General features: G+C 32.7%; 1 protein-coding gene across 4 annotated transcripts in view; it reads right to left on the bottom strand.

Moving 5' to 3' along the window:
• Window positions 1–16,120, bottom strand: part of LOC127867483 (inactive tyrosine-protein kinase transmembrane receptor ROR1-like) — a 255,390-nt gene that overhangs the window by 45,480 nt on the left and 193,790 nt on the right. Inside the window, exon 1 of one of the 4 annotated variants that reach the window (XM_052408652.1) lies at window positions 6,552–7,426. The exons of 2 other annotated variants lie outside the window; for them this stretch is intronic. In XM_052408652.1, coding sequence (XP_052264612.1) covers window positions 6,552–6,619 — 68 coding nt within the window. In that variant the 5' untranslated portion in view covers window positions 6,620–7,426. Of the gene's footprint in view, window positions 1–4,295; window positions 5,106–6,551; window positions 7,427–16,120 lie in introns of those variants that run through there. One more of the 4 variants, XM_052408654.1, reaches the window with a different exon arrangement.

Genomic DNA, 16,120 nt, shown 5'->3' with positions numbered 1-16,120 from the left:
TTCTCACCATTTTGGGAATGGGCAGGGGCCCTTTGGATAAGAATAGAAATCATTCTGCTAAATTTGACTAAATTTTAGAAATTCAATAATGTTTTTTGTTTTCTTTAAAATTGTATACAATTGAGAATGGACGTTTGTAACAATACATTTTATAAGATTTACTCATGAAGCTGCCTAGCGAAATGAACTGAATGTTGGGATTTAAATGATTTTGTTAAACCTTCATATGGGGTTTGAGGCAGACGTGCGGGAAAATAATATACTTTTTAAGATTGGGATATGGTCGAACTTTGGCCCCAAATTTGACCAATGTTAATAATATATATAGATTTATTGTTATTAAATGTAATCCATCATGTTTAACTTATAAGTAAAAATATGTGTAAGTGCTGATAGCACAACAAGCAATATTATTAACCCCACATAATGTCAACATGACCAGTTTGACAGGCTTGAGCCTTGTATTTTGAGACTCATTGGATAATACATGATGTAATCCAGTTACAACATTTAGCTTAAAACCTTGACCTTGTACACATTTTTTATATCAATTTACAAACTTAAAAAAAAAATTAATCATTTGAATTGTTTATTTCACAATTTTCTTTGTTCTACATAAAAAACTACTGTTAGCACACTTTTTTCTGCAAGTGTTTGTGTATCAATTTCAAAGTAGTCTCAATTGACAGAAATACTTAAATTTCTCTATTGTTACCTTATTTTAGGGGCTTAATTAACAAAAAACAACCTTTTCATTGCTTCATAATTTGTGGCAAAGGTGGAATATACCTGACTAAAGTTAAGTTTCCATATCTATAATTCTGACTATATCTAAAGATTAGCCATTCATGAAATAATCAACCAGCCTGGCTTGTACAATTTTCATAAGTGATAACAGCTGGCCCCATAGAATCAAACCAAAATGGAAAGTCTAAAGTTGGTTTAAATCAAACATTTCCTATTGTGCAAACATTAAGATAGCATTCATACGTAATACATCCTTATCCAAATAATTTTTATGAAATAACGAACATCGCAATTAAAAAAATTAATGTCTTGGTATGAGACTTTCAATGGAAACTTTAAAATGGTGACTTTTTACAGATGAATTTTTATTTTCAAAGAAAACACTAAATAACTTAAATATCAGCACCATGAACTAAACGTCTGACTAAAAATCTTGATCTCTGAAAGGCTTGCAGCAGCATGCATTATTAATGCAAAAAGCTCCTCTGGGACTCAGAACACTGATATCCTGGGTTTCCATTTCAAGCAAATTTGGATCTAGATCAACAAACAGACCCATGCTGTCTTCAAAATCCATATAAATGTAGTATTATTGCCAATAAATCACCAGTGAGACAATAAGCTATGAGAAACATGGTCTTTTCAGCAATTATACATGAGTAAGAACAGCATACAAAAGATAGCTCAGCCAAATGAGCTATTCAGATTCCTGACTTTACTGACAACAACATTTGCTTTGCTTTGATTTGATATAGAGAAAATTTATACACTGAAAAACAAAATCTAGAATCTACCAAAGATAGCCTTTATCCCTTTCCCTGATAGACCTCTTATCTGATCTGTCACTCCAGGCCAATACCAGTCCTGCTGTTCTGATAACAGTGACTCCATATACAGCTGATAAGCCTGACTACACCATCTCAATAGGGTTATTGGGAAAATAATGGAAACATTCCAGGTTTTTTTTTCCACTTTTTGGGAAGATAGCCCATGGCTTTGGAATTGGGAATTTTAACGGCATTTTCATGACATTGGGAAAATAAATTCATTAGCCTTTTTTTCCACATGAAAAGTCCGCTGATTAGGGAAATACTAAATTTGATTTAACTCTTTATAATCATTCAAATTAAAAGGAAAAAAATAATATAATACTTTGTTAGATGTAATTGAATTAAAATTTAGATAAAATACACATAAGATTTCTTTCTAAAAAAAAAAAAAAAAAATTTTTTTTTTTGGCAATTGGGAATTTTTTGCTACATTTTGGGAAAAAAGTATACTTTTTGGGATTGGGAACACAGCCGAATTTCGGCTATAAAATCGGGCCAAAAAAAACCCTGCATTCTCAACTGTTACACCTGTCTTGTTTAGGCTTAATTTTCACTTAGTTTCTTGCATTTTACATCATTTGTGTCAATGTAAATATTGTAGAGAAATAAATTCTCATTCCAACCATATAAATTTTAAGTCTGTATTCTAATAAATAATACGAGGATATAAGTTATAACAAGTAATACAAGCGTATGCGAATGCAACAAGAATTGCAGTGAGAACCCCACCTTAAAATATTGAATTGTAACATTAGGCGATTAATCTTTTGATTTGTCGGCATTTTGTTTTAATTTCAGACTCCATGCAGTTTTCAGATCATAATCTCTGCGCTTTATTACCCGAACTCGTTAGTTTCTGGACACGTGTGCTTCTGAAAAAAGCCACCGGGATTGCGTTTTATGGCCCAAACAAGCCCAAAGTGTCTAGTATCCCGTGTGTTTTATCCCTAAATGTTAGATAAGCACATGCATTATCAATTATTATGTTGGTCAGTACAAAAGGCCTACTGAAAACTGCGACTGCGTCTTTGTTTTATTGCCCAATCAAGCAGCGATAATCCAATATCCTGTTTATTACAAAAACACCAACTTTAAATTAGCAGGTGTCGTCTGTCAAAACCATGATTTTATATGTCAGTAAATATATCGAAGTAATTCTCGTAAATGATCTCGGAAACGGGACTTGCTTTAAACATTTATCATTACGATATTAATTTTCATAAGATAAATGAGAACTAAACAAACATACACAGACAACATAAAATATAAATAATTATGACAAATTAAATGGAAAAAAACGTTGGTCTATTTTCGAAAAATCACTTTTTCTTTCTCCCAATTTCCAGAAAATGACTTGTACATATTGCATAAAATCTAAATATAGATGACGCTGTTAATTGGTCGTTGTAAAAGAATATTCATGAACTGTACACGGCACTTTGCGTGCAATCAGATACAGTACAATAATTGTTGCAATATTGAAGGAACTAAAATATGAAAATGATACAGCGTTTATTACTTTTATTTTATTCAGGAAAATGTCAAAATCATTTGCGAGATGCCCCAATACTTAAATGGAAATTCACTACGAAGCTTTTACGTTGCTGTCTGCGCTACGCAGTTTTTGTTATAAATAAATACACCCACGCCTATTTTCGCGCGCTTTTTGTCCAAACAAAGACTTGACACGGAAATATCATGGGCATATACGTGTATTTATTTCTGGCTACAATTTGTAACAGAACATTAACTGTACACGATGCGCGCACACCACATTAAGTTATTTACGCGTGTTGGACTACCCTTGTACCGATTGGACACCTATTTCACCAAATCTTTAAATATAAACATATGCCGAAATTCATGTGATACTTGAGAAAAATGTCCGATGTTTGTGTTAATGAGTTTTTTTAGCACTTTTGTCGTCAATATCAATCAGAATTTGCATTTGAAAATGGACATTGGGAATATACGGGATTATCGGGTAATGGATAGACACGGACAAATTCGCATGTATGCGGTAATCGATAGAGACGGTAATAAACGCATGTATCGGGGAATCGATAGACTCGGGATTATACGCATCTATCGGGGAAAGGGTTATCAGACCCCTAAGACACCATGGTCTGTTACGTCATGTCTCAACTACATTCTACATTCTCTCATGTTATTATGGACAAGTTTTCTAATAGCTGTAGACATGCTGCCTCCTGTTAAGTGCCAATTCATACAATTACTGTTACCAGTGTCATGCAATTATCATAGAAACTCTTTGACACCAAAATCTCTTTATCCTAGGTATGCACACTTTATGTGCCTTTTATTCAAAGCTCTTAAAACATATGAGCCTCCTCAGCATGTATTAAGCATTTAAATGTTTTCCAATGAACAGCTCATATAAATATAAATAAATTGATATATTGTACAAAAAAACACCATAAAAAATTCAATAAGGGTTTCTGTTGGTATGCCTGCAGTCATTTAAATTTTGTTTACATATTTGTTTATTTCCATATCCACATTCAATATCAATTTCCTTTTACTTTCTCGCTGAAATTAGTTGTGTGTCTTTTCCTGATAATAAAAAAATGTAACAAACATTTATTATCTGATACATGAATTAGTCATAAACAATTATTAATTAATATTAATATTAATGTAACTTCAACCTATTCAGTTGAAGGAGCAACTGTGAGTTTAGACAAAATGTATACTTACGGGAAAGTTAAATTAGGTTCCATCCTTTAACAAAACGATGCTGCTGATTTTAACCGCTGTACATTAAAACCATCCAAATATAATATCCTTTAAGTGAAAATGTCAGGTCAATTTCACAATTTAAAATTATTCTCCGCATGTGCACATGACTGTAGATTTTTGTTGCCATAAGACTTTAGCTGCTTATGTTTCATTTAATCCAAATTTGCATTCACTTTTATTCACTTATTTTAACAACTGTTGTGACCGATCCCTTGAAAAATATGATACGGTTTAAAGTTGCTTTTTATACAAGGCTAACTACTTGAAAATGTAGACCCTATAACACAATAAAACCTCAGCAGCAACGCAATATGATTTTGTTCATATGACAAAAAACTCCATCATGTTCCCTTCACAGCAAGACAGTATACACTGATAATCTATGGTCAAACCTATGAAATACTGTTGTCATAGTAATGAATAATATAACAGGATTTTCACGGTTCAATGCCTCGCCCATACAATCTGTAATATATCTATGTCGCAACCATAAAGCGGGCAAATTAATTTAACCGACGTTCCATTTCAGGTGCTGCCATTGTCTGTATGTAACTTTTCTAATTAGTATTAACAAGGCCTACATAATTACTCATTTCGGACAAAGTGGTGATAACATTCCAAAAATCCTCTTAAAAATGTGAAAAACTTTTGTTGATGTGTTGTTGTTTTTAATCCAATTCTAATTCAAATCACTTCCTTTACATTTATATACAACAAAATCTCCATTAAAAACTGCTAAGCCCCAAAAAATTCGCATTTATTTAATGTCATAAACAACCTCAATCCACAATGTTGGGTAATACACCTTGACAAATTAACTCACACTGCAGCACTGTCATTTGTTTTAAGGAGACTGCTGTCAAGATGGCTTGTTACACTGACATTACCAGTTTAGCTTGTCATAATGTATGTACCATTCTTAACCCATGGCCTACAATTTATATCACATATACTTGGTGCAACCTCTTCACAATTTTGTTGAACACCAACCTCTTCATTCAGCCATACTACATCATGTGTTACATTATGCATGTTGTTCTGAACTATTTAATTGATATAAACTTCCACTAAATATGCGCAGAATTATAATTTACTTGTAATTAAATATCTATTACATTAAATATTCCCTTTGAAGTGTGTAAGGTGTAGCTGCTAAGTTAGCACATATTTTATTTCTCATGTTTCCTTCTTGTTGTATTGTTATACTGCAGAATAAAGGCCACCTTTGACCCTGTGATGTGAGAATGTATTGCCTTGTTAAAACGTGTTAGTTACCACTTTGGGTTTATTTACAGCTTTGTGTTACTTTTATTGTTGAAAAGGTAAACAAGAAGGTAGAAATTCCATATAAAATAACATAAATTATGTAAAAGTAAGGTCCTTTTATTTTTAAAAAATACATTATTATTGTTTCGTATTAATATGATATTTTTGAAACCTTTTTTTATTCAATCTATTTGAATTGAGGACAACATAAAGTTTTATATCACATACACAAGTTTAAATCACTGATCCAGACTAAATCATTTCGTTAAAACCGGTCACAAACACAAAACAATCACTTGTATATAACAAATAGTCTTTATTCCAAATCTCTAATAATTATGTGATCAAATATGATTCCATATAGGTCCAACAATTGATTTGCTCCATTTCCAGGCATCATCTTGTCTGGTGCATCTGTTACAATGCCTTAATTACTTCAGTGTTTCTAGTGCACCTTCTGTCCACAGACCCTATCTTTATTATCAGATAATTAACTGCCTTGCCCCCCTGTGGACTCCCTGTGCCCCTGGGGCTATCACAGAATAGATCTTCCAGTAGTCCCAGGGGAGGGCTAGTTACACACCCTGGTAGTCTTATAATAAACCTTCTGACAAAAGTGTGGCTACACCTTGTGCAAGGCTGTTCAAGTATTTTCCATTTATTATTCCTTGATAACAAGGTAATACAATGCAATAAATAGTATTTCTGATTCATGCTGGACAGCACTTATTTATCCCACTCAAATTACTTGCAAAATTATTTTCAGATGATAAAATACACAGGCAAGCAAATATTTGTTTAATCAATTAACTATTGCAAAATACTGAATATGCTGCATACTCCAAGGTCTTTTTCATATAGCCTCGATTCTTATATTACTGACTAATTTCCCAGTCCCAAAATTCTGTTAAAAAAACAAAACAAGAAAAGTTTTTTAAGCCTACTTACCCGCCATTAGAGCCAAAGAAATATTCCCATGCCAAATCCTTCTCAAGAGTCATCTTTCGTGGCATCATACGCCCATCAGTATTTATTCCCTCAGTCTTTAACAATAAGTCCACTTAATTCTTAACAAACTGTCACAGTTATCATTTATGTCAAATACATGTCAATCACAGATCAATTCAGTCATTTCCAGGCATATCCACAAAAAAGCTCTGTAAGTCTCTTAAGTCCTTTTCAAAGTCTGTAAGACATGCTCTTTTACAAAGTCTTACAGATAGGTTCTGTTACTTTTTCATCAATCAACATTACATAATAATTCAATATTGAATCATGTATGACTGGACACTTCTTCTATTGAAGTAAATTTCAAGAAATCCCCTTTTAAAGTGTGACTACCTAAAAGTTGGCAGTAAAAACGCACAACAATCAAATGCTTTTGAAAAAGTCTGTAAAAACTTGCGATAAAAACAAGGCTCTTCAGCTAAGGCTCCAAACAAAATTAATCAGTGTCAGGAAGGAAGTTCCAGATTTACAATCAGGGTCCCTGCTGCTTCATCCCAAGGCCCCTTGGAGACCCTTGTGTGCCACACCTTGGAAATTCTCACTTAGCCTTCCTTCACTGACATCTTTGCTAATTTGATCCCTCAACAGTCATAGATGTGCCATGTGGATATGTCCACTAATTGTTGCTAATTACTGACTTTTATTAGCATCTTTGGTATTTTAAGTCCTTGGTGTTTAAGACTTACTTGCATACCAAACACATATTAGTTCAATTTTAAACTAAATTGATGAACATAAACTTTCTCTTCTATGGTAATTAACTGAAATACCAACAAATAATTTCCTTAAACAAATTAACTCTCCCTCTTAATCACTGTAATATTGTGCTATTGAGCCAGATTGAAAAATCCCCAAGTTTAACTGCCTGGTTTATCATTGAATATCAGAGACCATTTCATTGAAACTGACCAAAGTATCAGAAATCAAATCCCTCTTTTAAAAGTACTTTGTGTGAGAAAATAACATTTGATAGATGGCCTTTTGATAAGGCAACAACTTGTGTCCACTTTTATTCTTTATCTTTGTTATCCCATAAATCCGAATGCCATAAGCTTGTCTTAATTGTGATTGTAACTGCTACTCAAGAGTATTTGATGTATTATAACAACATGACCTTTCATCCACAAGAGGGATAAACGTAGGGTTTTTAGTACTTTGCACCTAAAAAAAAGATGTACTTAGATAACAAGGATGTTTGTTTGCCTATTTGAGATTTTTTAATTTTTGTAATAGTGGGATTTCCACCCAGTGGTTTGTTTTGCTAATCTGAGTCCACTCTGCCTTTGACACGTTTACAATGCAGGGATTTATACCAGCACTTGTCCAGCTTTCCAGAGGTGTGATAGGCTGATTATGAAGTCCTTTTGAATGTGGAGTTATCAATTTCCAGGCTGAAACTTTTAAATAGCCACGCTGCAGTTAACATGCACTTGTGGTCAATTGATTTCTTTTCATTAAGGGTTATTAATGCAACACCTTTTATCAGGGAAACTGAGAGTTACAATTATATGACAGCAATTAAAATACCTTTGCACCTTTACACAAATTAAGGGACAATATTATTATTTTATAGTTTAGACACTAAATAACACAAATGTATTGTGCATTCTAGTTAACTTTTAAAGGAATGCAATAACAAAGTATGTACAAAATGTATGAAATTAAATATTAAGTATCACTTAATGACCAGTTAATATAACAATAGTTTGTGTATTTAATCCACACAAATCCTGTTTGGCTTATACTTCATATTATCTATGGAATACACTAGAACGAAGGCAAATTATATGAACACTTAATAAACATTAAGTACAATTCATACTTTACCCTTTACCACTTAGATATGTATTTTGACACCCTAATGTAGTCCCATAGAAAGTTAAATTTAATAAAAACCTTTTTTACTAAATTTAAGGATTCATTTTCAACCCTTATAGATACTGATGAGCAGCAAACAGCATAATACCTGAACAGACTGCAAGTTTCTCGCAGGCTGTTCTGGTTTTATTCTGGTTGCACAAGCCATTTTCACTAAATTGCTTCTTATAGGGGAAAGGGTTAATAAAAAGGACAAAATGGACAATTATTGCCCCTGGCTGAAGTGTTACCAAAGCTGCAGCTCTGTTTGCCATTTATATTATATGGCAAAATAATGCAGTGTGACATTCTGTGTTTATTTATTTGAATGTTAACAAATAACTACAGCACTTACAGGATACATTGTATGCATGATTGTATCATCTTGAACCCATCACCTAATATAATTTAACAAAAGTTTTAGTTTTAGATAAATTTTACTTTTAGCTATAACATTATTATACATGGGTGCTAAACATTAATAATTGAGAGCTTACTTCAACTACCAAAGAACCATTCAGTTGGTTCCTATAAGGACAGCACTAAGCTTGCACGGCTCATTGCCCAGCCTGAGGCTTATCATGATCTCTCTGATCACACCTCCTTGTATCTGCCCAGACCAATAAGAAGGCCTCTCTAATCATGGGGAAGTTATGGCCTTATCAAATCTTATCAATGCTAGGCGGAATGGATTCATTATAAGAGAAAGATCTGCCTTGAAATAAACCAATCTGTCACCCTTCAACATTAATTTGGTTGCACAAGCGGTTGCACAACACAGACTTGCTACTTCATGTCAAGATTTCTCATGAGTGAAAATATTTTATGGCCATCAATGGCATACTTGCAAATAAACCATGTTTCCTTATCTAAATGTTGAAAAATCTTGAATTATGATGAAATCTTTAAAACATATTTTAAATTCTGTGACGATTCCTGGACTATCTTTATAACTTATAAAGTGCTGTCAGAGTATTGGAGTCTGACAACTTCATTTTATGATTTATTTTCATCATCTTAAATCAGATATCATCATCCTTCGAATATGTTTTCATCTCATAATGCACTTCAGAATGTTTTTATTACCTATAGGCTATTTGGACGTTGATAAACAAGCGCTCTTATTGAAGTGCTTTAAAAACCTATTAGACATCTGCAATTAGCTAACTGGTACACATAATAGTTTTCACCTGATGTATTTCCCAGATGCACACTCCCATTATGTTTCTGCAGTAAGTCAATAAGACGCCAATTAGCAGACATTATTTACCTCTCATCTATTAATTGAAGAGCACTCTAGGGAGCATAACTCAGGTTTATAATAGTTATCATGAAAACCATTGTAAAAAATAATAGGTGCCACATATTTGTGTCAAATAATATTGACATAATTACAAGAATGCAATGAATTCTCAAGAATCATGACTTTGACTGAGTTAACTAAGATGTTTGTGTGTCACCCAATTTATTTTTCACCACAATTTTCTAGTCCCACATTCAGATAATCATATGTAATTTATAATTGTTTAGAATTGCCCTAAATACATTCACATTTTAAACAATATTCACATTTTAGACCAAGTAATTCTTAAAGGCTTGATAGAAAGAAAAAAAAATCATTTGTACAAATGTCAGTATTTAATTTTATAAAGAAGATGCAATTATGCAATGCTTTCAATGGGTACTTGAAAATATTACAGTAAAAAGCATATAATTCATGGTTTGCGCCAACTTAAAATATCAAGCAAAATGGTATTATCAAGTACATCATTTAATGAATCCTATTAAATTAAATGCATGTATATCCCTACAGTTTGTTGTCACATTTTTTTCAGAAGATAAATGACAAAAGAGTACTTTTTGCCCCTGGAGGCAAACAACCAGCTCAACTAACTTTGTTAGAATTGTGTATTACGATAATTAATTTGCAAGCATTAAAATTATTATAATTGACAGAGCAAAAAATGGAGGTAGAAATCTCTCCATGTAAAGGCAACATTTTGGAGAATTCTCAAAAAGTGGCTGTGACCTTAAACATCTTATGGACAAGATTATAACAAGATTATATGTTTTATAACAAGTTAAATACACATTCATGCACATATTAATGACTTAATGCTTTTCTTTTTACTGATAAAAACAACAATACAGAAATTATTTTTATTCTAACAACAAAACCTGTTATACAGTTTTTCAACTATTTTTCAAACTGTTTGCAACTGAATATTTTAATAATAAAATAATAGTTACACTTGATTATATAAACTTAAACTGGAATTGCATCATTGAGATGCATTAGAGCCCTGTACAAAATAATAAGGTACTGCAGACACAGTGTCAACAACCTGAGATTTAAGTCTGCTCTTTAAATCAATTTATTTCTCTTTCCAGCCATTATACAAATAATGTTGCACCTATTTGTGTTAGTTTGCATCCTTTTGAGTATTTTTTAAAGTGGCTGTATTTATAAGGACAATCTTGCAACCAGGTCTAGTCAAGCAACCTTTGGTAGGAAGCTCAAATTACCTTTTCAGGGTGAAATATTTTGGTCCCAATCTAGGAGCATGCTGAGACTTTTAAATCATGTATCAAGGACCTCTTTACACCAAGATTTCACAATAGCCAATTTTTACCCATCTGCATGAATAACTCATTTATCATCAGCCTTTTAAACTTCTTGACTGTAAATCTTTTATACCCGTTTTTCAAACGACTTCTATTCATGGCTTATAATTCATTAGGGCGGGTAACTTAACTCCATTTCACAATTACATAATCATCTAAATAAGTTGTGGTTGAATGTCAAATGCTTAAGAGTTCTTCATGCCAGTATTTTTTCATAAATAACAGAAGGTGCAAAATGTGTAACAGATTTGTACGGTAAATTAAACATGAATGGGTATCTTAAAGAGCCACTCGTTTTCTGGCTGTCATACTATCATATGGTGGTAAATGCATCATTAGTTTCTCTTTCTTTCTGATTCAACTCACTTCCACAAATTGTTGCCCCACGCATCTGCTTGAAGATTTAACCATTTATTAAAAAAAGGAGTAATATATTAAAACACACAAAAGATTAGAAAAAAGTAATCAACAAATTTTGCAATTAACAAGAAATGATTTGTACAGAATATGTACTAATCATAAACTTGTATTTCTGGCATTAAAGATGAGTTATGTATTTTCTGTTTATTTCATATAATGAAATTAGTATAAAAAAAAATCAAATGGAATATTAACAAGGGAAACAAATTGGACTTCACAAGTTAAATTGCATTTTCAGAGTGTATCACTTAAAAGAAACAACCAGCTCTCATTCAAAGATCCTTTGAAGAAAATGAAGGGCAATCATTAAGGGAATGAGTGCTAGGACACAATTTTTGGAGATGTCCTGTCCCCCTCCACGACTGATCTATTGTCCTGCCATTCACAAACAAATAGAAATGTCCTCTCAAATGAATGTCACCAATTACAATTACCTCCCTTGGGATCAATATTTATTGTCTCCCTTCTCTGCAGGGAGCCAACAACTTCCAAGTGAAACTCTCCTGCCGTACTGCTGCAATTTTAATGACAGCAAATTATTTTCTGTGTCATGCTGGTTTTTCTGATTTCGAAATAATTTGATCAATTATTTTTGACAGCCCGCATTTCCCGATGGACCCCAATGCATGTCTGTCAGGGACTAGCAGTAAAATGTCAACATGTCAAACCCATAGGGTCAAGGCATGAAATTTGTACATTAATATTATTATTTGCTATTATTATCTGAAAAATAACGCTAATAGCATGCATATATTTGATATCCAACTATTTAGTGTTTGTAAGATTGGCATTAAACTTTATAAATGATCAAATTGACACATACATGTACAGATTTTTTTACACCTCTACATCTTGCAAAATATAAAAAGAAGTAAACAAACTAATTCTATAACATTTTTTAAATGTACATGCTTATTCTATGTATAGAGGCATCGCTCTGGGAAAATGGGGCTTAATGCACATAAATTATTGTCCCTAGCTGAGGCTTATCAGGGACATTTCATTCCTGGATTTTCGTTAAGAAGAGATTTTTTTAAACAAAAAATTCCATAAAGGCGGAAATGACATCCTGAATGAGCTTGTGTGGATTGCACACGCTACTTGGGAACAACAATTTTCACACATGCATTAAGCCCCATTTTTGAATGTTTTTTAGAAGTTCTGCAGCAGCTTAACTCACTCAGTTCAGGTTCTGTTAAGCATCAAGGCTTTTTCTCAATGTTTCAGGAGTATGAAATATACCCATTAAATTGGCAATTTTAGCGTCAATTTAGTTTAAATTTGGGAATAAGTATTATTGCTTGATTTATAATTTTTGAATATTAATTTATATTAGACTTTCTTTAAACAGGAAATACTAAACATAAAGATATTCATTAAGTGCTATTACATTCTCAAACTTATTATTTCTACAATTCACAGCTGTATAAATTGAGATCATTGCTGCTGGATTTTGGGAAAATATATTACTTTTTGCAATGAGGCATATAACCAATCACAGCTTTAAAATCGGCCAAAACAAAGGTTTGAGCATTGAGCATTGGAAAGGCAAGCAAAAATAAAGTCTTAATGCAATTATTGAAAAGGGAACTTGAAATAAGGGTCCAAGAGTGGCCAGAAGGTGAGGTGACTGATGTTCAGACACAGGGCCAGATGGTGACAAATGGATGTCGCTTAACAAATTGTCCCCAAATTGTCCGAGGTGCTACATCAAATATTGATGTTTGACAAGAGACCATGTCAACCCCGTAAAGACATTGTTGCCCTTATTGCTCATAAAATAATGGACACCCTCAGACAATTCGAAAACTGTGAACCTGATGAGACGGATGAAAGGACCAGTAATAAAAGCTGTCTCTTTGGTACCCTTACATCTTTATTTCAAGGTTTAAGGGCCTTAGACCTATGATGTTTTGACTTATTAATGCTCACCTGGACATTTAGTGACATCTTTTGGAATATTGTTTACTACAAAAAAATAATACTTTTCATAACAACAAAATGCAAGTATATAAATAACCTTTTTTTCAACAACAAAAAAGCTCATTCAAAACCTTAAAAGCTAAATGTGGAAAACAGTGCTTCAATTTTGTGAGAAGACAATTATTGGTCATTATTTAAATATATAAGTTTTAATTTCGTATCCAATGGCAAAAGAAATAGTGTCCCAATTCAGAACAAGAAATGTTGAAATGTAGGATTAAATATCCCAACAAGAATCTTGTTGTCCTGACAAATTATTATGTAAAAATATTACATTTCCCTGAGCAATCATTGGATATTAACCCTTTCAGCGCTACCCCGGCGAAATGTTGTTCATGATTTCATGAACACTTCAAGCCAATCAAGAACTGTTCATGAACGGTTCTGAAAAAGTTTCTGAGCTTGGTTCATGAACTTTTGGACATGAACTGTTCTTAAGACATGTTCATGAACTGTTTATGAATTATTGTTGAACATTTCAAAGTTCATGAACAGTTCTTCATCTAACCATAAATACTTAGTGATGAACATTTCATGCACAAGTATTTCTAATGACTTTTCTGAGACAGACTTTAAGGATCCATCATGAATAATTCATGAATTCCTTTGTGCTAGATGTTTCATACATATTTTTGAAAGTAATATTGAAATGTCTAGCATACAAATCTTGCAGATTTGTGAAACCTGTGAAGTTAGTATGAATATGCATAGTACTTTCACCACTGTAAGTTAGAGTTCTTGACCTGTTCTAGAGAATTTTAAGAACATTTGTACAAGAACTGTTCAAGAACTGCCTTCAGGAACACTTCAATAACTGTTTAAGGACCTTTCCTGTTCTTGAATTATTCTTAAACTATTCTTGAACACTTTAAGAACTTTTTTGAACAACATGTTTCCTTCTGATGTTCTTAAACAGGTCTACACAATGTTTTTGAACGTATGATGGACTTTTTAAGAATCCAATATGTTCTTAAAAGGATCTGTCATTGTTCTTGGAAGACTTAAAAGACAAGTTTAAGAACGTTTTAAGGACATCTTATTTCAAGAACAGTTTAAGGTGATATCAAGAACTCAATGTACATTGCATTGCTGTTTTTACAAAGAAAGAATATTGTGTGCACAGGAAGTTGAAACGGAAGGCACATGGTTTATGGTATATTAAAAAATGTAAGTCTTTAATAAATTACCGGCTGAACTGATCAGCCATTGGTTCCATTTCAAGTTCTTTGGCACTGTAAGTGTAACCATTTCAGGGAAACCATTGATTAGTAAATGATTCTTGAACTGAAAATGAGACTATTCATAATCTTTTCAATACATGAATTATTCATGAACATATAGTGCAAAGTTGTATTATGAAATTTAAAGAGAATTATCAAACCACTTGTATCTCAGTTATTAGTGTTATATTTAAATTATTGTTATATGTTGCTATCAATATGTTAAGTGCTAATACAAGACTTGTTTCTTCTTACCCTGACCTGTTTGTTGAGCTTTAGTAACACTTATGATAACCTTTGCATAAATTGACAAATTCTTGTTCATGAATAGTTCATGAACACTTCATGCCACCTCAGTTCAAGAACTCTTGAAGAACTATGGTTCATGAACTATTCACTTACAGTTCGTGAACAGAAAATGAGCCATTGAAAAATAGAAGGAAAATGTTCATGAACTGTTCGTGAACAGCAAAACCCTGAAGAATTTTTCAAGAATTGTGTTGTTCATGAACTGTTCAAGAACACTTCATGCCATTGATGTTCATGAATAGTTCATGAACATTTCATGCCATAATGGTTCAAGAATAGTTCATGAACACTTCATGCCACACGGGTTCAAGAATAGTTCATGAACACTTCATGCCATAAGGGTTCAAGAATAGTTCATGAACACTTCATGCCATTAGGTTTCAAGAATATTTCATGAACACTTCATGTCATTAGTGTTCATGAACAGTTCATGCACTAAAATTTCAAGAACTTTTCACAGACGTGGCTCATTTTCTGTTCACGAACTATTCGTGAACAGTTCATGAACTCAGTTCACGAACAGTTCATGAACTGTTCACGAATTATTCGTGAACTGCAGAACAACATTTCGCAGGGGTGGAACCGAATTTTAAAGGCCTTTGCAAACAGTTTGGATCCAGATGAGACGCCACAGAACGTGGCGTCTCATCAGGATCCAAACTGTTTGCTAATCTGATAGTATTCTTTGAAAAAAATCAAAGAAAATGCTAATTTTAGAAATTCAGCAGACAACATTTTAGCAGACGACAAATTTCCCAGCATGCAAAGGATTATACAGTTTCTGTCAACCCACATTTTGCGCCCTGTTTCCTGACAGCAATTTACATGCTGTGGAGATGAATACCTTGATGCTAAGCACTGTCTAATAGCTCGGAAATTTATATAAAAAAAAAAATCAAACATTGCTCGATTTATTCCACAGAATTCGATCAAGCACCAAGAAATTATAATCCTTATGGTTCTTATTTATCCAATAAGCTTGAACAGTAAATATTATTTTGAGAGATAACAGTAAATAATATAAACTGCCATCCATTTTTCCTTTTTATCCCATTGTATAAAGGTCTGATAATAATTGGAACCAGAATGATGGCA

The sequence above is a fragment of the Dreissena polymorpha genome, chromosome 2, assembly GCF_020536995.1.
Source record: "Dreissena polymorpha isolate Duluth1 chromosome 2, UMN_Dpol_1.0, whole genome shotgun sequence".
Taxonomy (NCBI): Eukaryota; Metazoa; Mollusca; class Bivalvia; order Myida; family Dreissenidae; genus Dreissena; species Dreissena polymorpha.
Note: the sequence above shows the minus strand (reverse complement) of the source record. Positions and strands in the feature narration are given on the sequence as shown.